This window comes from Staurois parvus, unplaced genomic scaffold, assembly GCF_062004578.1.
Source record: "Staurois parvus isolate SC_StPar_1 unplaced genomic scaffold, SC_StPar_1.0 ptg000192l, whole genome shotgun sequence".
Lineage (NCBI taxonomy): Eukaryota > Metazoa > Chordata > Amphibia > Anura > Ranidae > Staurois > Staurois parvus.
In genome coordinates this window covers 1,899,592-1,924,212 of record NW_028317988.1, presented here as the reverse complement: position 1 = coordinate 1,924,212, position 24,621 = coordinate 1,899,592, and the positions used below count along the sequence as shown (strand labels likewise).

General features: G+C 43.2%; 2 protein-coding genes across 5 annotated transcripts in view; one reads left to right on the top strand and one right to left on the bottom strand.

Moving 5' to 3' along the window:
* Nucleotides 1-1,127: 1,127 nt before the first annotated feature.
* NSL1 (NSL1 component of MIS12 kinetochore complex) lies at nt 1,128-19,019 on the bottom strand. The gene is made up of 6 exons (XM_089677789.1): nt 16,640-19,019; nt 14,740-14,815; nt 12,642-12,772; nt 11,735-11,789; nt 9,012-9,079; nt 1,128-4,160 (listed from the first exon to the last, which is right to left on the bottom strand). Exons 1-6 carry the CDS (start codon nt 19,001-19,003, stop codon nt 3,879-3,881), a joined length of 2,976 nt encoding a protein of 991 aa, XP_089533915.1. The 5' UTR covers nt 19,004-19,019; the 3' UTR covers nt 1,128-3,878.
* A 339-nt stretch (nt 19,020-19,358) lies between these two features.
* The window catches only part of LOC149461748 (putative deoxyribonuclease tatdn3-B), a 31,773-nt gene continuing 26,510 nt past the window's right edge, over nt 19,359-24,621 (top strand). The window contains exons 1-2 of one of the 4 annotated variants that reach the window (XM_089677785.1): nt 19,359-19,579; nt 24,435-24,467. In XM_089677785.1, the coding sequence (XP_089533911.1) occupies nt 19,517-19,579; nt 24,435-24,467 (96 nt within the window). In that variant the 5' untranslated portion in view covers nt 19,359-19,516. Of the gene's footprint in view, nt 19,580-19,607; nt 19,800-24,434; nt 24,468-24,621 lie in introns of those variants that run through there. The other 3 variants (XM_089677786.1, XM_089677788.1, XM_089677787.1) reach the window with 3 other exon arrangements.

Sequence of the window (24,621 nt, the reverse complement as noted above, 5' to 3'; positions counted from 1 at the left end):
ACGCCATTTCTGTCTGGTGCTTCATTCCTCTGCTATCAGCATGAATCACTTCTTGCAAGTTTTTCTGACACTGAGAAAAATGGTGAACGGGGAGGGACCTCCATCTGACAGCTTCAACTTTGTTCCTGTGAGGAGGGGAGGGTGTTACTTCCCTCCAATCAGCTGTCAGAGCTCTCCTCAATGATCTCTGCCTCTTGTAACTTCAGCTCTCCATCCCCTTTTTTTGACAGCTCTGCAAACTTTATAAATTCAGCACTTTTAATGGATGTAGGGAAGAGATTACCGCAGATAAACAGGTACAACTTAAGGAGGATTTGTTTAATCTCTGAGGCCAGTCACTTCACTGGGTATATATGAGGTTTACAACCATTTAAAAGCTGAGCTTCAGACATTAACCCCTCCCCTATCCTAATCTAAAAGTCTTGTTAACTTACCTAAATCCATAGACCTACAGGGGCATAGACAGGCAGGGGCAAAATCAGACTCACTTCTGCATAGAAACCAATCAGCTTCCAGTTTTTATTACCAAAGCTTAACTGAACAAGATGAGGTTAGAAGTTGATTGGTTTCTATGCACAAGTGAGCCTGATTTTGCACTCTCCAGCTTTAGTAAATAAACCCCATAATGGCTAAGGTCCAGAGACTTATTTTCTTGAGTGCAGAGGGGGATTGATGGGGATAGGGGGGGGAAGTGTTCTTCTGCTGCTGCCCACATCACTGTGAATGTGACGTTGACATGTCCTATTGGCTATCCAGCACTGGGGTTCTCTCAGGCTCCATAAGACAGCGGAATGATGACCTTATTAAGGTCAGCCGCTCCATGGTTGTTTGATACATTTTATTAAGGGATGACTGGTCACAGCAGACGCAGGTCAGAGTAAGGGAATTTTTTTTTTTTTTTTAAATATAAATAAAAACCGATGAATGGGTAAGAGAAGGTCTGTGCCCCAAGATGGGCTTTAAATAAAAAAAAAAATAATCAGTTTTTTTTTTATACTGCTCTATCTTTGACAAATGAAACACGTTGGTTGCATCCTTCAAAAGCGTCCGCTGGCTCTTACACTGCACTTCCATAAACACACCTATGTATTAGAACAGAACAGTGATAGAATTAAATGAACAAAATGTTATATAGCATAAAATATATTTAATACTTTAAGTAACGTCTAACGTTAATAGCAAGCGGCTGTACATTAAAGTGTCGGTAGTAACATTTAACAAAAATAATTTACAAAAACAGCAAAGTGAGAACATACTCCGTTTGAACATCAAGGAGACATTTTTTGTATGTAGTTCTTCTGGAGGGATTTCTGTTTGCAGCCAAATTGCAGAAAAAAAGGCAGCTCTCATTGGTTGCTATTGAATTAAAGCCCACTCAAGCTATTAGTTTAAACCGGATAAATACATCCCAGCATGTGCATCACAGCAATAGCTGTCTGATATCTGATCTTTCATTTTCTTTAGAATCAGCCACAGCCTGAGCAGTCCCCTGTCAGCTGCTACATAGTAGGACCCTTGGGAGTTTATTTACTAAAGCTGGAGAGTCCAAAATCAGACTCCCTTCTGCATAGAAACCAATCAGCTTCCAGGTTTCATTGCCAAAGCTTCATTGAACAAGCTGAGGTTAGAAGCTGATTGGTTTCTATGCAGAAGGGAGTCTGATTTTGGACTCTCCAGCTTTAGTAAATAAACCCCTTGATGTCTGTGTGGAAGCAGTGGTTTCGCTGCAGAGGTCCAACAAACCCAATGCTGAGTCAGACCTAGATCAGCAATGTTCATGTTCCCTGCTAATTGGAGAGCTCTGGTTCAGATTAAGCAGGGAAAGTGTTGGACCTCTGCAGAGAGAGAACTGCTTCCACATAGAGAGCAAGGGTCCCTTCTATGCAGGATGCTGGCTTTTCTATTTAGGTAGAGGATGCTTTCTAAAGAAAAGAAACTAAAGAATCTGCACACCCTTTGTATTGCTGCACCAGTTATCCATGTATCCAAGTTAAACTGAAAACTCAGTTTGACTTTAAATGTATGCAGGCTTAATCATCAAGATTCTGTAGACTACGGCTACTAACACCTACCAGTACATATGTAGTATGGACTATAGTAAACTTAAATCCCAATCCCAGACAAAGCACAGACCCACAAAACACGCCTGCTTTCTCTCTTAATAAGAGCACTCCACCATTGGACAACCAACCGACGTGTCCACATCACACAAGTCTAATGTGGACACTTGCCTCATGGAAGAGGAGAATCACTCACGTGACTTTGGCTTTAGGCAAGTATAAAGGCATTTCGTTTTTTTTCTTCATGCCAGCGTTCAGTTAGAGGGGGTAGGAGGTTTATGTTTTGCCCAAAGTTGGGCTTTAATTCTGACTGGCTGCTATGCATGTCTTTACAGAAACCTGCACTGCCTTTGCAAATGACCCTGATTATGTTTAAAATAGATCTCTAGACATTAAAAAAGACCTTTAAGACTGTTGTATTACTTTTGGAGAGATTCTCCATCACTTCCTGCCCAGAAACCACGTGCACAATAGCATAGAAATACATACATCAATGGGCATCTGTAAATTTGAATCTGAATCGCTGAATTCCTAAAATTGTCTATTTTTCTATTACGCTTCATTTTTAAAAAAATGTATTTACTATTATTCTCTCCCCTTCAGAGCAGACATGTAGGGCTGAAAGATTCCTCCATAGACCGTGTGAGCTTCATGCAGATAAAAAAATACTAAAGTCTGCATTAAAGTGGAACTTAAACCCTCCTATCCTTTACAGCTAAGTCGCCATCTCAGCTTCTGACTGATCTGCAGTTGCCATGGTGTTGTACGTGTGATCAGCTTTGACACCAGCCATTTGATGGCTTGAAAGTTCAGCTGACGGCTAACATAAGCACACAGGTAACTGTAACAGTCAACATTCAAGGCATGCCATGAATGTAGCTGTTTTGGCAAACTGTTAAGATCAGTGGGTTTAATTCGCTCTTATCTGGCAGCTCTTACCTCTTCAAAACCATCCTGTAGTTATTAGACCTGGGATATGTGATGAGATGGGTAAGCCTATATAGGGGCCTTACAGCCTGACATTTGTGTTTTGACAGGGAGAGAATAAAGTGTATAAATTCCTCCTTCCCACAGAATGGCTGCACTCTTGTCCCTCAAGATCCATATTCTTACAAATGCCCATTAGTGACAGGTTCTCTTTAAGGGATAAGGTTTTGATCTGGTGCTCTGCAAAGGCCAGGGAATATGGTGATCACATAAGGCTTTCCCTGAGCCCCTCCAGTTATTCCAAAGGACTTCATTCCAAAAAGCTTTTGCCAGCACAACCCATAGGTCAGTCATTCTTGGAGTTCATTTTGCCTTAGCAACCAGATTTTTTTTTTTCTTCCATGAATCCTTCAATGCAAAACAGGAGTCTCACTGTTGCTACATCTTTAAAAACTAAAACACAGACTTAATAAGGAAGTGCGAAATCCGTGAAACTCCACGATCCTTAGGCTGGAGCAGTCCATTTACATTCCCGCAAGGAAACAGCTTAAAGAGGACCTGTCACTTTAGAAATATTATACTCATGAATATGTTATAATACATTTTAAAGAATATTTTTGATACATCTTTTAAGCTGCCTCTTTTCAACTCAGGCCCTTCCATTACTGCACAGATGTACAGAAGGAAGTCCTATATGGACAGCACAGGCCAGCCATTTCTTTCTACAAGGCAGCTCTGAATACAGAGCTTCTGATACAGCGTATCAGCCTTTTCTGGATGGTGACAGGCTCTTTACTCATTATCCAGTATTGAGAAGAATGCATAAGTTAATGATATAAGTGAAGCTCCAGGCTTGATGCACACAAGAATTAAAATCAGCACAAACTGTAATTAAGATTCCAGGCTAATTTTCCTCTTCGACTGTAAGGGGTATAAATGTCTCTGGGGTAATGAAATTTTCCGTTTTCGGAGGCTGCGCACCGGCGTGGCAAGGTCTTGAGGCTCACTTTCAGTCGGTGTTGTCTCCAGGACTCTCGGAATGCTCTTAGAAATGTCCTCCATGACAACACGACTATAGAAAATGTCTTTTCGGAGATGCGATGCCTCCACTACAGGCTGGAGATTGAGAACTTCGGAGAATCCATCAGCCTTTTCCAACTGAATAGGCAATGCCTGCAGGGGAATAAAATGGATACAAAAGTAATCTGAAAAGGAGTTTTCTAGTGATTGTTTAGCGTAATGTCTGAATAAAAGCCTGCTGGTTTATAAAACCTTCTCACTGTAGACTTTTTATGCTGAGAAAAAGACGGAGATAGGAGTGAGAAGACGAGTTGGATTCCCTATGCCCTGGCAGTCTTCTCTCTAAACAAAAAGGCAAATCACCTGTACAGCTTTGTAGCAGTTACCTTTCCCTCCTATTACCCACCCTTCTCAGATCAGTGCCATGCACCTCCACCTTTACTCAATACCTCGAGCAATGAAGCTGCAATTGACAATCTCAGCCATTCACTGACAAATGGGAGCCAATCAGAATGGTTCCCGGTTATGTGATCACTATGCTAGCTTTGAACCTGTGATCACATATAGGCTAGAGCAGGGCTTAAAATTTAAAGTCCTGAGCTACTAGCCAGGCCTTAAGAGTTACTCACCACCAACAAACACACACAAAGAGAAACACACAGACATGTATACACACACACGCACAGAGACACATGTACACACACATGCAGACACATAGGAACGTACAGACACGCATACACACAGATACATGTACATACACAGAAATACACACGCACAGACACATGTACACACAGACACATGTACGTACATACACACATGTACACGCATAGACAAACACACCCCCCCCCCATAAAAAGTTGCAGTACTTCATTGTTCACTCACAGATCCGGGTACTGCACTCTAGGGGGAGGCAGAGAGCACAGCACACACTCCTTCCTTTGCTTTCACTGCGCTCAGCTATTGAGTAGTCTGCCGGCTCTCAGTGCCAATGACAGATCCGGCCTGAGCTCCGAGCCTGCTCAGCAAACGGCCCTGGGGGACACACTCGCCCCCACCATAATTTCCACTCGCCATTGGTGAGCAGGCAAGTGGAAATTTCAAGCCCTGGGCTAGTGGTTGCATAAAGATGTGATCAATGGCTTGTAGATGGCCTTGCATGTGCCACTGCAGCTTGAATGTGGCAATGTTCATCTGTTTACTATGGTTTTGATCAGATACAATTGCAGTATTAAAACAATAAAGGAAAACAAAAAAAAAAAAAGTAGAAAAACTATTTTTGTGCCTTTGTCAATCTATATTAAAAAAACAGGGGCTTTATAAACACACTGTCTAAATGAAAGCCTTATATATACTAAAAAATACATATATAAATAATTTAGGTAAGCAAATTAAATCACAGAGCTATTGTCAAGTTGCTGCTAAATTCACCCTGGGCATCTAGGCTTCAATGCCTCCATTGTGAAACCCATAGTGTTCTAAAATATTTTTATTATTAAGTACAATATTTCCCAATCTCGCTGCAAGTCTGAAAATCTTAAAAGGCTTCATCTTCACAGCTGCTATGCTAACTATAGACTCAATAGGTCAGAGCTGTGGGAGGGACTAACAGGCTCCACCCACTAGACCTGCAGAAAAATACAGAGGTTAACATCGGAGAACCTGCCTTGTGTTTACAGCACCATGTAAAAAATTTTAACAAAAAAAAAAAATCAAAAAAAGTTTATAAGAGAACATAAAATTTCCCTACAAGTAAAGCTGAACTCAGCAAAAATTGTGTAAATACAAAAAGGCATGTGTATGTTTATCTGAATCCTGGTGCCCTCTGTATTCTCTCCAGACCTGTGTAGTAATCCATTGGGAAATTCTACCGCTGTGCAGAAGCTTCCTGTAATAGAGCGGTCATTGTCTCTTTGTGCAGGGTGACTGGTCTTGCATCTGCCCTCTCTAGCAGTTTTCTGCAGGTGTAGTGGGTGGAGCCTGCTGGTCCCTCCCACAGTTATGCCACCTGTGCAGGTAATAACTGGGTCTGCAACAGCAATGTGGATTTACAGTATATCCTGTATCTGGTTATTGAGAAATCTGTTCTTGAAACATTTGTGCTCAGAGTTCAGCTTTAAAAATTTGGTAATTATATGGCACCATCTAGTGGCTGTAATGTAAACATCCTGATAACCTGATATCAGGTATGTGGGGGGGTAGCCAATAGTGATGTTTTCACAATAAAATATATGGGAGAGAGCACTTCTGTAACAGGAAAAAAAAAAGCTGAAAAAGAATAGGCAGTTTTGCACTCCATACAATGTGAAACAAACCTTGTTACATTTAGGCCTCTTGCACAAGGTACTGCGGTTTGAGCCTCTGCTTTTTGGACAAAATTTCAGGTGTTTGTTGTGAGCATGTTCAAGCGTATTACGTGCTTGTTTGTGTATATGCGCACTCACGCACACAATATAGATTTAGGGAAAATTCATTAATATTTATGCTCATATGCATGTATGCAGTGTAAATTGCTGACCAAAATGCAGATTTTCCCTTTTTTTTTTTATACTGAGGAATACGTGGTGTTATGGTTTACATGCTTGTGTGCACAGGTACATCGTAAATAATGGGCTACATTTTACCTCAGTAAAAAAAAGAAAAAAACCCTCTATACTGAGCTTTTTAAAGCTGCAGTGTGCAAGAGACCTTAAAGTGTTACTAAACCCACATCAGTAATCAGTCTGTATGTGCAGTAAAGCATGTTTGTTATACTCACTGTGGAACCTAAGGGGTTAATCCTCTGCATTGTGTAAAAAGGCTGTTTGATCTTGACTGCTCTATTGCTCCCCTTGTTCAAGAGACCACCTCTTATCTCCTGATAAGACAGACTGAACCATAGGCATTTTGCACATGCTCAACTTGGTGTGTATTGCTAAAGAATTTTTTTTTTCTTTTTCTTGCGAGAGTGCATATGATACACAGGGCCAATCAGCACTGTCCAGACAGAGGTCAGGGGTTTTGCATCATCAGAGGAGAATGAAAACGCCTCCAAGATTTAACCAGTGCTCAGCTGGACATTGATAGAAGTCACAAGACTTCTATATCCTGCTGATGAGAAAAGGTATTTAGCAGTTTATATTAAAATAATTGCATTTTCATGTTGCGTGTATTGTGGGAGACCAGATATAGTGAATACAGGGGCCTGGGTTTAGTAACACTTTAATAGGCAAAATCTATGGGGTATAAGCCATAAGCATTACATTTTTTCAGAGTATTTGCACTCAAAACTAATCCAAAGTCCAAACAGCAAAAACTGCCACCAGGCAATGTGCGGATATATACTTCAAGCTATAACATGCGTGTTTCATGATCAATAAAGTGCAGCATTAAACACATCCGTGGAAGAGGGGATCATCCCTCTAAACGCGTCAGCCGCCCAGAGGGTTCTCTTGTGTTTGGGAGCAGATTTGGCAATTTGATCACTTTGGACTTTGATACGCTTTTGATACCATGTTGGATATCTATACTGATATGGACTGGGTAATATGTTAGGGATGCAAGGATTCCCCATCATTTGATGGAAATGAAAATCAACCTACAGAGGACTAAAATTCAAAAGACACCCCGAAAATCAAAGTGAAAAAAATGATGTAGCAGGCTAGTCTATTTTGCTCAAAATGGTCCTCAGTAGTTTGTATGGCCCCAATGTGCTTGTATGCATGCCTGACAACATCTGGGAATGCTCCTAATGAGACGACGGATGGTGTCCTGGGGTATTTCCTCCCAGATCTTGACCAGGGCATCACTGAGCTCCTGGCAGTCTGAGATGGCAGCTGGCGGTCTCTGATGGATCAAAACATGATATCCCAGAGGTGTGCCATTGGATTTAGGTCAAGCGAGCATGGGGGGCCATTCAATGGTATCAATTCCTGCACACTCTCACCACATGAGGCCGGGCATTGTCATGCACCAGGAGGAACCCAGGACCCACTGCACCAGCGTAGGGTCTGACAATGGGTCCAAGGATTTCATCCCCATACCTAATGGCAATCAGGGTGCCATTGTCTAGCCTGTAGAGGTCTGTGCGTCCCTCCATGGATACCTCCCCAGACCATCACTGACCCACCACCAAAACAGTCATGCTGAACAATGTTACAGGCCGCATAACGTTCTCCATGGCTTCTTCAGACCCTTTCATGTCTGTCAATTCTGGTGTTCAATGGCATATGCCAATCGAGCGCTATGGTGCCGGGCAGTGAGCACAGGGTCCACTAGAGGACGCCAGGCCCTCAGGCCACCCTCATGAAGTTGGTTTCTGATTGTTTGGTCAGAGACAATCACACCAGTGGCCTGCTGGAGGTCATTTTGTAGGGCTCCGGCAGTGCTCATCCTGTTCCTCCTTGCACAAAGGAGCCGGTATCGGTCCTGCTGATGGGTTAAGGACCTTCTACAGCCCCGTCCAGCTCTCCTAGAGTAACTGCCTGTCTCCTGGAATCTCCTCCATGCTCTTGAGACTGTGCTGGAAGGCACAGCAAACCTTCTGGCAATGGCACGTATTGATGTACCATCCTGGAGGAGTTGGACTGCCTGTGCAACCTCTGTAGGGTCCAGGTATCACCTCATGCTACCAGTAGTGACACTGACCATAGCCAAATGGATAGAGGGAGAGAGAGGGGAAAAAAAAAAACAAAACAGCTCAGAACGCCCAGGGGTGGGAAGGATCAGTGATCAACTGTCACAGCTGTCATCAGAAGCTGGTCTCACGGGCTACTGATCTACTACCCGGACCGAGGACTGTCTGCAACAGCTCCGTATTTGTGTTGAGAGCGCACAGTGAGCACACTCAGCACATAAACAATGGCTGCTAAGCAACACATATGTGCAGCCTGTGGGCATCTATGTAAGCATAATAATAATAATAATAATAATATGAAAGAAAAAAAAAAAGGTTTTGATACAGATACTTTTTTTAGACACTCTCTTAAAGTAGTGCTTATAACAGCCTCTCTGAACAGTCAGTTTTACCTTTTTGGTTTCATGGATGTGCTGGCAAATGGTAGCCGCTGTACCACTGAGGTCCTTCATGCGCAATTCTGTGAAATTGCAGGAAAGAAAGAAAACAGATTACATCTAGATCCATCAGTAAAACACTAACAATGACTTTAAGACCCTGCACTACTTTGTATGCTGATTGATAGCTTGATAAAGAAAACCAGTGCTGACATGTCCAAGTAGATCCTCCACATTAGGCAAGCTGGAGCCTTTACAGGGATAAGGATACCACCTTCCCCTTCCACCACATGACACACACATGACCACACTGCATCTGCAGGTAAAGGGGCTGGCAGGACAGCATTGGGTAGGTAAGAATAGGCAGCTAAGGGTGTGTGCAGGTAAGGGAAACCATTAATTTGCCGTGAATAGGGCTTTCATGTTTTAGTTAGCAAGATACAGTTGAAACTCAAAAAATTAGAATATCGTGCAAAAGTTCATTTATTTCAGTAATGCAACTTAAAAGGTGAAATATGAGATAGACTCATTACATGCAAAGCAAGATAGTTCAAGCCGTGATTTGTCATAACTGTGATGATTATGGCTTACAGCTCATGAAAACCCCAAATCCACAATCTCAGAAAATGAGAATATTGTGAAAAGGTGCAATATTCTCGTCTCAAAGTGTCCCACTCTAATCAGCTAATTAAGCCATAACACCTGCAAAGGGTTCCTGAGCCTTTAAATGGTCTCTCAGTCTGGTTCAGTAGGAATCACAATCATGGAAAAGACTGCTGACCTGACAGTTGTGCAGAAAACCATCATTGACACCCTCCATAAGGAGGGAAAGCCTCAATAGTTAATTGCAAAAGAAGTTGGATGTTCCCAAAGTGCTGAATCAAAGCACATTAATAGAAAGTTATGTGGAAGGGAAAAGTGTGGAAGAAAAAGGTGCACAAGCAGCAGGGATGACCGCAGCCTGGAGAGGATTGTCAGGAAAAGACAATTCAAAAAGTGTTGGGGACTTTCACAAGGAGTGGATTGAGGCTGGAGTCAGTGCATCAAGAGCCGCCAACACACACACACACACACACACACACACACACACACACACACACACACACACACACTTCAAATGTCGTAATCCTCTTGTCAAGCCGCTCCTGAACAACAAACAACATCAGAAGCGTCTTACCTGGGCTAAAGAAAAACAGACCTGGTCTGTTGCTCAGTGGTCCAAAGTCCTCTTTTCGGATGAGAGCAACTTTTGCATCTCATTTGGAAACCAAGGACCCAGAGTATAGAGGAAGAATGGAGAGGCACACACTGCAAGATGCTTGAAGTGTGAAGTTTCCGCAGTCTGTGTTGATTTGGGGAGCCATGTCATCTGCTGGTGTTGGTCCACTGTGCTTCATTAAGTCCAGGGTCAACGCAGCCATCTACCAGGAGATTTTGGAGCACTTCATGCTTCCTTCCGCAGACGAGCTTTATGGGGATGCAGACTTCATTTTCCAGCAGGACTTGGCACCTGCCCACACTGCCAAAAGCACCAAAACCTGGTTCAGTGACCGTGGGATTACTGTGCTTGATTGGCCAGCAAACTCGCCTGACCTGGACCCCATAGAGAATCTTTGGAGCATTGCCAAGAGAAAGATGAGAGACATGAGACCGAACAATGCAGAAGAGCTGAAGGCCGCTATTGAAGCATCTTGGTCTTCCATAACACCTCAGCAGTGCCACAGGCTGATAGCTTCCATGCCAAGCCGCATTGAGGCAGTAATTGCTGCAAAAGGGGCCCAAACCAAGTACTGAGTACATATGCATGCTTATACTTTTCAGAGGTGCGATATTGTTCTATGTACAATCCTTGTTTTATTGATTGCATGTAATATTCTAATTTTCTGAGATTGTGGATTTGGGGTTTTCATGAGCTGTAAGCCATAATCATCACAATTCTGACAAATCACGGCTTGAACTATCTTGCTTTGCATGTAATGAGTCTATCTCATATATTAGTTTCACCTTTTAAGTTGCATTACTGAAATAAATGAACTTTTGCACGATATTCTAATTTTTCGAGTTTCACCTGTAAGTCCTGCTACTTTACCAGCCAATAAGAGCATCTCAGGATGACAGCTGAGATCTAGCTTACACGTTAGATGCTAGATTCTGCGCATGTGCAAATAGCATACTGCTCTCTGCCAGGTTTTTAGGACTACAAGGTCTCATATACTAGAAACCAGTGGCATCTGTGTCACATAAACAGAGATCAAATATGTGTGTACAGGTTTCAAAATGCATTGCCATAATTGTATAACTCTAGTTTATAACCTTTGAGAAAGGACAAGGAGTTGGCACTGAGTAAAATGCAGTACCATATGAAGTTTCCATTCAGCATGTTATATAGTAAGGAATGCATATCCCAAAGTTGTGTTGTATAGTTATTTTTAATGGAAACGTAATAAAACTTTATTACATCAAAATGTGTTTAGCCACAAAATGGCAACAATGGAAGATGCCCAAAATTGTACACAGCGGTGCTTTAAAGACCTTTATGGCACTTCTGTAACCCATAGAGGAGGCTTTATGCTTGTTTTAACCCTTTGATTGCCATGACATGGAGGACACATCCTTGGCCATCAAAACGTTAAAATATAGGTATAATGGTTAACCAGAAACATCTGGACACACACTAGCTTTCAGAACTTTGTGTACCAAATGTAAGAAACACTGAGCAAGATGGCGAACTCCCTTACCAAATGCCGGATCGAGCCTGAATTTTTCTGGATTCACAACAGGCGTGTGCTGGTTCTGTAAGTAAATAAAGGATATCAAATCAGATGTCTCTAAACAAATACTGGCAGTACTAATTTGTAGTCTTGCTGTGCCAGTCTAGGTTTCAGCATCCACTCCAATTAAATACCAGTATAGGTCCACTGACTTAGAAAATATTACCATCTGATGATTGTGGAGGGACTGAAAATGCTAGTAATTATTTAAGAAACAAATCCACATCCCACCTGTGATTAAGTCCTGCAGGTATTCTAGAATGTCCCTCCACAATCCCCTCTTTTTCTTAAAATACATTTCCTTACGTTTTCCCCATGGATCTCCTTTTTCTAGTCATCAGGAAACAAAAAGTATCCCATATATGGTACTAATTATATCCTAAATGGTAGTATTCAATGCCCTTTATAGCTATATATCCCTTCTGATCATTATATTGCGCACCTTAGGGTTAACTTTTAATAAGATTGTATTGAGTTTTGAAATGGTAGGTGCCCTGAGGTGTACTTTTATGACATCCCTGCATTTTGCTTTTTGAGTTAATCTGTCAATTTTCTATTTTGTTTTTCACTTTTCAAAGTTTTTCTGTTGTGAATCTCTTCACCCATCAAGGTTATTTCCTGGTACCTGCGACTAATTGGCTGATTAAACTATTGAATTGCCTGGTGGGTGCGTAAGCCATTTTATATGCACATTTTACTCACTCAATAAAGTTTATTACTCGGGAAGACGAGTGTCGGCTCTACCAATCCTCATTCAGTTGCATCTGTGCTGGGAAGACACACATAGCCAGAGCACCGACATTCCACCTCTGTGAGGGGATTATCTCTGGGCATAGCACCTACATATTACCATCTGCACCCATGAGCCACATACCAGGATTGCACGCTCCGTTTTTAATGCTTTGACAAAATGACTCAGGATCTTCCTTGGATATCGCTTTCTCTTCATCGCGGTCTCCACCATGGCTTCATCCAATTGGTCTTCTAGTATTTTAATGTCAGGTTCTGCCAGGTGAGGAAATAGAGGATAAGCCTGGTTTTCTCTAACTAGAATAAAGCATGTACCTCTTTATAAAGCCAGAATCTACTAAGTATCCCCTGGTATGGGTCATCACATTTAAAGTACTCCTTGAAATGATACCTTACCAGTGCTGCATGTGTTTAACTCCTTATCACCAGAAATCTCTAAATATTTCCAAGAATGATGCTGCGTGCTGGGGATAAATTTATAATCCTCCCATCTTTGAAAGCCAGCAGCCAACACTTTGTGCAGCTTCAGGATCTTAATATTAGTGATCAGTCACAGCTAGGGTCCCCAATGGCAAGTTGGAACTATGTGATTGCTATGTCCGCTATGAAATTGATAGAGGCCTCCATCTGCCAGCCATCCATCCCTCCTCTTACCCCATCAGTTCACAGAACACCTTGCATTCTATGAAAAGGAAATTTGTGAATGGACAGGATAGAGGAAGGCGATAAGGATTCTCTTGACTATGACAGCCACAGCTTTTAATTCCCGTGGCATCAGAAGACCACTGTTGTGTGTATCTAGCATCACCAATGAGAGGATTTGAACAGTAACCAGCATGGCATGGGACACTCTTCATTAGAGGTAAAATATTTGACTGATCCCACACCCCCCATTTTTTGTTCTCTCTCTAGGACAGTGAAATCACCAGACCAGCAATCTCCAAATGAGAGATAGGCATATTTCAGTCTATACCTTTCACTCAGTACAGCTTTATACATACATCTAGGTCTTCACTATTGCTTCATCCAACTGGTCTTCACTACATACATACATATACACCAAAACTTTAGTCTAGCTGTGTATCTTAGTAATGGTCAGGATGGTATGTTCTCCTATGACCTAAGCTCAAAGGCTGTTCTGCCCTAGTCTTCCAGTCTGGCAACTGAAGCATGTGTAGCAGAATGATTTATATTATACTTCATATTAACTATAGGAATAGCATCCCCAGAAGACATTTTTACAGCTCATTGATGTCTCTCCACTGGGGTAAAACATACAGATAATTCTCACACATTGTATAGCGATATCTCTCTCTCTCTGCTGAGCTGAGGGTGGTTTAACATGGTATATGTAGATTAACAGCTACACAGGTTGAAAAAAAAACCAAAAAACACAAGTATCTAGTTCAATCAATAGAAAAAAACAAAACAAGTAGAAAATCTCCATATATACATCCTGTACTCACAGTTCATCCAGAGAAAGGAAAAAAAATAATAAAGCATGATCCTTCCTGATCCCCAGCAGACAATCAGATATTCCTGGCTCAATCTCAAATTGACATAGAGCTGTAAGGGATTGTGATTTACAGGGACAGGGAGAATAACTATACCAGCATTTATGAGCCGGCAGAGGGGGCAGAGGCATATTCCCAGGGACACTGAGGACCACAGCGGGAGATATATTTACTTTATATTTACTAGGGCAACACTGAGTTGAGGATGAGGGAGAAGGAGATGAACGCTCAAATTTCTAGCTACAGTATGCTTAATTTTGCTGTCCTCCTAATTACATAAAACCTGGTCTGTCACTTTCAGTCACTGAATTTCAGTTTTTTTTTTTTCAATCAAGGCAGTTTGATATTTCCATATATTCTTCCAAGAGCCAGTTCACTGCTTGCATAAGGTCTGAGAGCACTTGAGGGGAGTACTGAGGCAAGGTGCTGTGATGTTTTTTTCATGCAGCTAGGTACATAAATACAGCTAGGTACATAAATTCTGCCAATCCCTCCCACCAGTCATGATCTGTCTGCATTAAAAAGAGAAGCACAGAGACCCAGCGATGACATCACTAGGTTTTAATTAGCATGTTGATTGGGGGGAAAGAGGAAGAACCAGGGAATGCAAAATATAAACAATGTTAACTCCAGCTTTAATTGTTCCCTTCTGTATCCAACAGTAAAAGAAAAAAAGTATGATCTAGAGTTGGACGTTCTGTTTCTTACCAGAGTCTTTATCTGGGGCTTCATGCCATGACAGTCCATTGATGCTGACGTTCTCTTGAAAGGCAGTTTCAAAGTCCTGAGAATAAACAAAATATTTGTCAAATTACAATACCAACATAAAAACACCAATTGTACCTGTAGAATATGTTGAGGTTTTGTAGGAACTGTATGAAATATCAGTCTAGCTCCATCCCAAAACTGATACTTAAAAGTAGAACCACCCCAATAAAAAAAACAAACAAAAAAAAAAGGGGGGGGGGGGAGGAGGAGCAGCTTTTGCTGCAATAATCACCTTCGATTCCAAGCTGTCCCCCTACTCCCCCATCCTTCTCCGCAGGACTTGTTTTCCACTACTTGTCACATCTTTTGGTAGTGTTGATTTCTGTGGTTCTGCAAAGTCTGCAGGTAGGCCAATGTTTCCATGGTTCCCAGCAGCTTTCACTTGTTCCTTCTGCTGACCTCCATGTCTTTACAAACACAGTAATAATGTAGAGGTAAGTGAGAGGAAACATTGAGAGCTACCAGGAATCATGGAAATATCAGTTTCCCTGCAGATTTGGGGAATCACTCATCTGGAGTGCAACAGCGTTCGGTGGAAAAGGTAAGTATGTGCATCCTTCTTCAGCAGAGTATTTCTTTCTGGAGATTTTAAAGTGGTACTAAAGGCTCCAAATTTTTTCTTCAACAAACATTTTATAATTTATCTGCTCTGTGTAATCTTTATATGCCCCAAGCATGTAAACCATGGTACTCATGCATTTTATGGCATAGCGACAATCGTTGCGGTTCACTACCCATTCATTCTCATTGGACCTTTCACACCAATTCACTGGTGTAAACACACTGTTTGTGTGTTTACAGGACCGACGTGTTTGTGCACAAGCACTTTTTTTGCTGTCACAAAGAATGTAAACATCCCTTGTGAAAGCTATATGCCTGTGACAGGTACCCTTTATGGAGGGATCTGGGGTCAAAAAGACCCCAGATCCTTCCTCTGCTCTTAAAAGCATTTAATCACACCAGGATCAGTGTGACTGAATGCTTTTATTTTTTAAAAAATGGCGTCATGCATTTCTGAGTAAACCAAAAGTGTTGTCAGGTCATCGTTTCTGGGCTACTATGTGACCGCGGTAGCACCGGCTGGTCGGTCAGAACTCCCAGTGGGACAGGAGATCCTCTTAAAGCCACAGAAGGTGGTGGGAGATGTCCCCCCGCCGCTATTTGTAATAGCAATTGAGCGGCTAGTTAGCTGTTCCAACTGCTATTACAAGAGCTGACCATCGACTGCAGGCATCATTCCCTTACAACCACTTGAAGTCCATTGACATACCAGGTATGTGACTGGTCGGTAAGTGGTTAAAGTGATTCTAAAGAAAAGATTTTTTTTTCCTAACAAACATGTTATACTTACCTGCTCTGTGCAATAGTTTTGCACAGAACAGACCTGATCCTCTTCTTTTTGGGTGCCCACCAGCTCTCTTGGCTTTTCCCCCCTGACGAGCGTGCCAAATAGCAAGCCTCTTGCTATGAGGCTCTCAAGTAGGCTCACTCCCGAGCCATATTCAGCCCCTCCCTCTGTCTCATTGGCTGTGATTGATAACAGGAGCCAATGGCTCCAGCTGCTGTTTGAGACAATAAGTAGAGACGCAGGAGAGCAGCTGCTCTCATGCACATTGCTGGCTCAAGATAGGGCTCAGGTACGTATAAGGGGCCTGAGGGGGGAGCTGCACGCAGAAGGTTTTTACCTTAGTGCATAGAATGCATTAAGGAACAAAAAAGAAAAAAACAAAACATGGGCCTTTAGAACCTTTAAACAAATCTATATATATATATATATATATATATATATATAAAAAACACCTCTACTTTAATGCAAGTTCCAAAGCCATACAGTTCTCACCCAGACCAAGTTCTTGCGGTGCTGCTGCTTTTGTTCTTCATTCAGATACTGCTGACTATCCACAATTTCTTTGCAAATTCCAGTACACATTCCCATCACCTCCTGTAGAAACTGCTTGGAGCAACAGCGCACTTTATAGTCTCTGGCAGCCTCTCCTGCATTGCTCTCAGTGGTCAAGTTAGGATTCCTCCCATCATCAACAGGGTCCTCAAGGTTTCTATTTTTTGTCAATTTTTTTCTGGGACTGATGCTCCCACCAGGATTTCCCAATACTTCCACACTCTGGGTTATGGGTTCACTTTTCCCAGTCATTTCTTTGGAAGGTGTACCATCAATTCCTTTTATTGCCTCACTATTCCCACCAGTGATGCCAGAGCCATCACAGCTCCTCCTTGGTCTTAAGTTTTTATCAGGACTTCTAACCCCGCCAGAGATATCTAACGTCTCCCCACTTTGGTTCCTAGGCCTTATTACTCGTTCTCCTTTGCTTAAAGGTGTACCATTGTCCCTTCTTTCAGCAGTAGTGGAAATTCCAGCTTCCTCATAATGTTTTTGTCTGCTGGTCCTGGCCTCTTCTCTGATTAAATCATGGCTTTCAGTTGATGAACGGAGTCCTCTGGAGCTGTTCTCTACATTACCACTGGAGGCCTCAGGGCTTCTCAGTCTTTGTAAGCTTCTATTGTGGCTGCTACTCCCACCAAAGTCCTCAGATCCTCTCTCCTCTTGAGAGTCTTTTGCTTTACTGGATCTGGTCTCTCTGCTGAATGAAGCATTGGTACCAGTAGATGAAGCGGCTGCTCTGGGGCTTTCCTCTGCATTAACATTGGTGCTACCAAGGTTCTCCTTTGGTTGTGAGCTTCTATGATGACTGCTGCTCCCACCAGGGTCCTCAGATCCTTCCCCTGGTTCAGAGTTGGCCTCACCTTGGATTTTATTTTTCTGCTTGCTTAAGTCTACACCTTCACCTCTTCCCCTGACTGCAGTGGAGACTCCAGGTTCCTCATGGTCCTTGGCTGTGCTGGCTCTGGTTTTTCTGCTAGACAATGTATTAGTTACAGCGGATGAGATGGCTCCCCTGAGGTCCTCCTCTACATTAAAGCTGAAGCCATTGTGTCTCTTTCTTGATTGTAAGCTTCTATTATGACTGCTGCTCCCACCAGGGTCCTCAGCTCCTTCCCCTTCTTGAGAGCTGGCCCCCCCTTGGTTTTCATTTTTCTGCTTGCTTGAGTCTCCACCTTCACCTCCTCCCCTAACCGCAGTGGAGACTCCAGGTTCCTCAAGATCCTTTGCTCTGCTGGCTCTGGTCTTTCTGCTAGACAATGTATCAGTTACAGTGGCTGAGGTGGCTCTTCCATGGTTCTCTTCTACATTAAAGCTGGAACCCTTGTGGCTTCTCCTTGATTGCAAACTTCTATTATGACTGCTGCTCTCACCAGTGTTCTCCTTATTTTGAGACTTGGGCTCCTCAATGTCAACATTTTCCATTTTCTCCTGCCTTGAGATTGCATCTTTACCCCTGATGGCTGTGGAGGATTCAGAGCCCTCCTGCTTTCTTCCTGTACTGAATCTGGTCTCCCTCCTCACCGATGCATTAGTTACAGTGCCTCCTGTTGAGCTGTTCTCTCCATCAGCGCTGGAACCGTCACGACTCCTCCTTGGTTGCAGATGTCTATCATGGCCATTGATATCAACAGAGCCTTCTTTTACAAAGTTGGGCTCAGCAAGGTGTTCTTTGTCCTTGCCTGAGATTGCACCTTTACGTCCTACGAATGCCATGGAGGCTCCATTCTGCTCTTGGTTTTTAGCTGTGCTGGATCTGGTCTCTCTGCTGAAGGATGTGTTAGTAACGGGGGAGGAGGTGGCTCCTTGGGGGTTGTCCCCTATGTTATCCTGGCTCCTCTGTGGCCGTAGGCTTCTACCTCCAGAGCTAGAGATGTCACTGCTTTTAGTGCTGGACTGCATGGAGTGTGCACTTTTGGTCTCCATGGAGGGTGCACTTTTGGAAGGATTGGGATCCATGGAGGGTGCATTCTTGGAAGAGTTCCTTTTCTCTTTCCTTCCTGTGGAGGGCGCTGTGTCCTTGGGTTCCTGTTCTGTTTCATTCTCCCCATGAGAAGTCCCTTTATTGGGGTCTTGTTTCCCCCTGAGCAGCTCTGCACTATTTCTTTTGCCCAGGGACCCCTCCTGGCTCTCTGTTCCTACCCTCCTCTTCTCCGCAGACAGTCTCTTTGTATTACCGGAGGTCCTGGTCTCTGCGTGGCCCCGGGCTCCTGAGGAGGAAGGACCCGGTCCACTCTCGGCGGCCACACTGGCATCCTGTAAGCGGAGACTTCTCCGTTTCGGACTGCCAACATTTGCCGCCATTTTCAAAATCCGGACATTCCCCCCACCGGAAGTCCAGTTTGCAAACCTGCACCGCCGGGAACCCTACCTAGCACGTTCGTTCCGTGTACACTGGAAGTCAGGGAACCGCCATCTTACTACTCGCAAACTATATTTAGTATAATTTTCGATACTTTGTATTCATACAGCCTTTTATTCGATACGTTCAAATAACTTAGTAACAAAGATGAAAAATAATAAACATAAGCAGTCATCCGCTAACCGGAAGCAGTAAAATCGCCATCTTACTACACCCAACAGATACCATTACTTGAAATCAATTTTAGAGGACAGTTCCAATACAGTACTACGTAGAGTAGGTTTTTTTTAACCGGAGTATAAGTTAAAATTCTGCGTTTCTGTCGCTGGATCGTTAAGAACGGGTGTACAAAGATGGAGGGCGACGCAGCTGGCTGGGATGGCGCATGCGCAGTGAGAGTCTATGTTTAGCAGGCGACTGACAGATGTCTGGAAGTTCTTTGTGGGGTAGCCAGCATGGAGGTGTGTGGGGGGATTGTGGACTGTCATTGTCACCTGTCTTCTGCAGAATTTGATCAGGTGAGGGCCCTATTCATTGTTCTCTCCTTCCTTGTCTCTGAGTAATGATTCATAATAACACAGCTCTTCCAATGGGGTGTTATGGGGCCAACAATTCCAAACTGAGTTCCTGGCTGCCACAGCCAATCATGTGCTCCGCTGACTCCTATCTTTCAATGACAATACTTGGCACCAGCATGGCAGCATACAGAGCGATCTGCCCCATGTATGTATATTACAGGTAAGTGTGATAGAAATTCCTGTTATCTAAGACGTTCCCTGCCTTACCACAGAGAAATCTGTGAAATAATCTCCAGGTGTCAAAATTTGTATATCTACAGGATAAGGTACATGAGCGTGATCAGACCCATGGAGATAACAAAGGAAAGAAAGTGGAACATGGCATACCCAGAGTATATGACACCTAGAATGGATTGACCTCCAATATACAACCAAATTGATTTCAGTAATACCCATGGGATGACAGGAATAAAAAGTTAAAATAGATTAAAAAAGTTAAAAAAAAGATGCAATCAGTGGAAACATAGTGTTCTTTTAAATTTGGGGCAGTTGGAAGAATGTCCCTCTTATATTGGGGGTCAGTGGGAAGAATGTCCCTCTTACATTGGGGGTCAGTGGGAAGAATGTCCCTCTTACATTGGGGGTCAGTGGGAAGAATGTCCCTCTTACATTGGGGGTCAGTGGGAAGAATGTCCCTCTTACATTGGGGGTCAGTGGGAAGATTGTCCCCCTTACATTGGTGATCAGTAGGAATAATGTCCCTCTTACATTGAGGGTCAGTGGGAAGAATGTCCCTCTTACATTGGTGATCAATGGGAAGAATGTCCCTCTTACATTGGTGATCAGTGGGAAGAATGTCCCTCTTACATTGGTGATCAGTGGGAAGAATGTCCCTCTTACATTGGTGATCAGTGGGAAGAATGTCCCCCTTACATTGGTGATCAGTAGGAAGAATGGCCCTCTTACATTGGGGGTCAGTTGGAAAAATGTCCTCCTTACATTGGGGGTCAGTGGGAAAAATGTCCCTCTTACATTGGGGGTCAGTGGGAAGAATGTCCCTCTTACATTGGGGGTCAGTGGGAAGAATGTCTCTCTTACATTGGGGGTCAGTGGGAAGAATGTCCCCCTTACATTGGTGATCAGTGGGAAGAATGTCCCTCTTACATTGGTGATCAGTGGGAAGAATGTCCCCCTTACATTGGTGATCAGTGGGAAGAATGTCCCCCTTACATTGGTGATCAGTGGGAAGAATGTCCCCCTTACATTGGTGATCAGTGGGAAGAATGTCCCCCTTACATTGGGGGTCAGTGGGAAAAATGTCCTCCTTACATTGGGGGGCAGTGGGAAGATTGTCCCTTTTACATTGGGGGTCAGTGGGAAGAATTTCCCCCTTACATTGGTGATCAGTGGGAAGAATGTCCCTCTTACATTGGGGGTCAGTTGGAAAAATGTCCTCCTTGCATTGGGGGTCAGTGGGAAGATTGTCCCTCTTACATTGGTGATCAGTGGGAAGAATGTTCCTCTTACATTGGTGATCAGTGGGAAAAATGTCCCTCTTACATTGGGATTCATTGGGAAGAATGTCCCCCTTACATTGGGGTTCATTGGGAAGAATGTCCCCCTTACATTGGGGTTCATTGGGAAGAATGTCCCCCTTACATTGGTGATCAGTGGGAAGATTGTCCCTCTTACATTGGGGGTCAGTGGGAAGAATGTCCCCCTTACATTGGGGGTCAGTGGGAAGAATGTCTCCCTTACATTGGGGGGTCAGTGGGAAGAATGTCCCCCTTACATTGGGAGTCATTGGGAAGAATGTCCCCCTTACATTGGGGGTCAGTGGGAAGAATGTCCCCCTTGCATTGGAGGTCAGTGGGAAGAATGTCTTACATTGGTTGCTAATGTGAAGATTGTCCCCTTACATTGGGGTTCAGTGGAAAGAACATGCCCTTGCAGTGTGGACTCCTGTGAATGCTCCCTACACTGGGGTCAGTGAGATCAATTCCCCTTACATTTGGGCTCAATAGAAAGAATGCCTCTTACTATGAAGACCAGTGGGAAGATTGCCCCCGTACCTTGGCAGTCAGTGGGAAGAATGTTTTCTCACATTTGTTGTCATGAGGAAAGTTATGCTTTACATTGGGGGTCAATGGGAATTATTCCCCTTACATCAGAGGTCAATGGGAAAAATGCCTTCTTAAAATGCCTGTGTTCAGTTTGAAGAATGTCCCCTTATATTGGAGGTCAGTGTGGAGAGTGCTGCCATACATTGGTGGTCATTGGGAACAATGCCCCCCTCCACTGGCGAAGAATGCCAGCATTACATCCTCCTTCAGACTACAGCATTTGACAAAATAGTGTTGGATGTTGATAAACATTTATTAATATCGTAAACAGGATGCATCCAATAAATAGAAGTAAAAGCAAAGTGGACTGCCCGTCCCTGAAATGAAATGGCCGCCGGAGCTCCACGATGCTCCGACGGCGTGAGTAGGCTCCTCCTTACGCGTTACGTGCGCACGCACATCATCAGAGAAAGAACCAAATCATTTATTTATGATATTAATAAATATTTATCAACTTACTACACTATGGGCATTCCTTTGTTCTGACCCCTTGTGGGGAGTATTAGCCTTCTAGACGCCCAGTACCAACCGAGTGTATCCAGAGAGGGAGCCTCCTGTTAAACCTGTGTGAGCTGCACCCACCCATCCCTAAAGGGGAACTCTGGACACCCCTGGATCATCAACACTTAAGTCCCTGGACCCTACCCATTCCAAGAGGGAGCCTTTTCTACCTATTGGCCCAGATGATTACCTTGATGACACCAGGATAATATACAATGCACATTAATAGTGTCATCTGGTGAGTGCGCATTCCTTCTATTAAATATGAAGCACAAGCATCGATTGAAGTTGTGGGGACTATTATAGCAATTTTTCAGTCACCATCATGGATTTTACATACCTCTTCATATAATAATATATGTTAATTTAGTCGCACAGTTTGGGCATATACATTTTCCATGTGCATTTTTTCAATTTTTTCCAATTTTTTTTCAATTATTGTCCATCTGTTCAATTGATACTTGCAGTATTTTTCTGACATATAGTCTATTCATTCTGTATGATTATTACTTTTAGCAATATTTTATTTCTGATTCTATTAAGGATTTTGTTGGTTGCCTTGAGTGTACAGCTGCTGACTGGATAGCGCTCGCTTTTTATTCTTTTTATAATGTTTTTAAACAAGCCCTCAACTCTGTAGCTGCAGTCCCTATGGAGCATTTCATCTTTGAAGCGGAGTTCCACCCACAAGTGGAAGCTCCACTTTTCTGCCCCCCCCCCCCCCATCTGCTGCCATATTTGGCACTTTTTGGGGGGGAAGTGGGTACCTTGTGTTGACATGTACCCACTCCCACTTCTAGTTCAGTTCATTGTGGTGAACTGAGCTGGGAGTCGTTCCCCCCCCCCCCCCCGAGCCTTCTGGGACACTTCCAAGGTCTCAGAAGACTTCAGCCTGTTCACAAAGTGCAGCGCACTTCACGCATGTGCTATAGGACACCAGCGGTGAAGTCGAGATCGTGGCGCAGCACCCGATGGCAGATTGAAGAATCGGCTCGGGGTGAGGACACCACTGGATCCCTGGACAAGTAAGTGACCTAATATTAAACGTCAGCAGCTACAGTATTTGTAGCTACTGACTGTTTTTTTTTTAGGGGGGGGGGAGCGAGGGACTGAACGCTGCTTTAAAATAGTTCTAAAGGTGTCAATTCCACCTTTTGTTTTTCTTTAATGCATTCACAGCATTAAGATAAAAAGTCCCAGTACTTTTACCCCCCCCCCCCCCCATCTACCTTTTTTCCTTGTTATGGCCACCAGGCCTGAGATCCATTAACACCACTGTCCAAATTTCCTGGATCCTCAGCAGATGTTGAGGGCAGCGGAACAGTAGGCTCCTGAAATCATCAGTCAAACTGCTGGGAGAGAGTGCAGGGGTGTGGCTTGCGAGCTCTGTGTGTTTCTGTGAACACACATAGCTTGGCTCAGGCATTGAGTGTGCATGGATGGCTCCCTAGCACATGGTTAGTTAAGGAGGCACCCAGAAACAAAAGACGGGGACATCGCCCTTGGACTACAGGAGTAAATGGACATTTCAGAATAAAGGGACTGCACATAATAAAAAAGACATAATGATAAAACAAGAGGGTTTAGTATCACTTTAAAACTGAATTCCAGGAATTATTTGTATTGCATGCTTTCATTGGTCCAGCTTGGTATGTAAATATGCATATTTCATACCTGATAGACTGCTGGGGCATAAATCACTGTAGTTGTAGCCGCCGCTACAGTGATAGATTTAGTCTTCTGGGTCCTGCTCAATTCCTGCCCCTCTGCACACTGACCACAGCCCCATCACCATTAATAGAACATCTTGTATTTTTTAAAAAATGAATACAAGGTGGGCTGTGATCGAATGAAGTGGAGAGGAGGGGCATCGATCTAACAATTTCCACCTCCTCCTATCAGTATACACTTTGTATTCACTGAAAGAAAGTGTGTTCTTCTGTAAACTTTGAGGAACAATTACTCCTTAGTGATTGCAGCTACAGAGGTCAGTAAGTGCTTGTTTTACAGTGCTTTTGCTGCTTTTACAGGATTTGTCCATGATTGTACAGGTGTGTTGTGATTTACTGTACCCTAGCCTGATTGTCTTGAATTTTTTTTCCTCTGCAATTCAGACTGGTAAGAACCTTGAGCTTTTTGCTGCAGGTGCCAATTCATAACATACTCACTTCTTTGAAATTTCTGCAATTTTTGCGTGCATTTGTTAATTTTTTTGCTTCTTTACATTGCAGGACATCAATAACATTTTGCAAGAAGCAAAGGCAGTAAGTATTGTTTTATTTTCTCTACACATATAACTGCTTACACTTATTATGTATGAATGTTTCTTAGATATTGGACAGCTGCTGTCTATTTCTAGCCATTTGACTAATTATTTGTCTTGTCAAAATAATCACAGCAGATACGCTGAGTAAAGGA

Bases quoted from the DNA above. Each gene is read 5' to 3' on its own strand.
- NSL1 (XM_089677789.1), bottom strand. From the start codon at position 19,003: ATGGCGGCAAATGTTGGCAGTCCGAAACGGAGAAGTCTCCGCTTACAG. The intron at 11,790-12,641 runs GTATGTGGCTCA...ATTTACTTACAG, and splicing joins AAACGGAGCGTGCAATCCTG to AACCAGCACACGCCTGTTGT. The intron at 9,080-11,734 runs GTAAGGGAGTTC...GCAATTTCACAG, and splicing joins CAGGCTCGATCCGGCATTTG to AATTGCGCATGAAGGACCTC.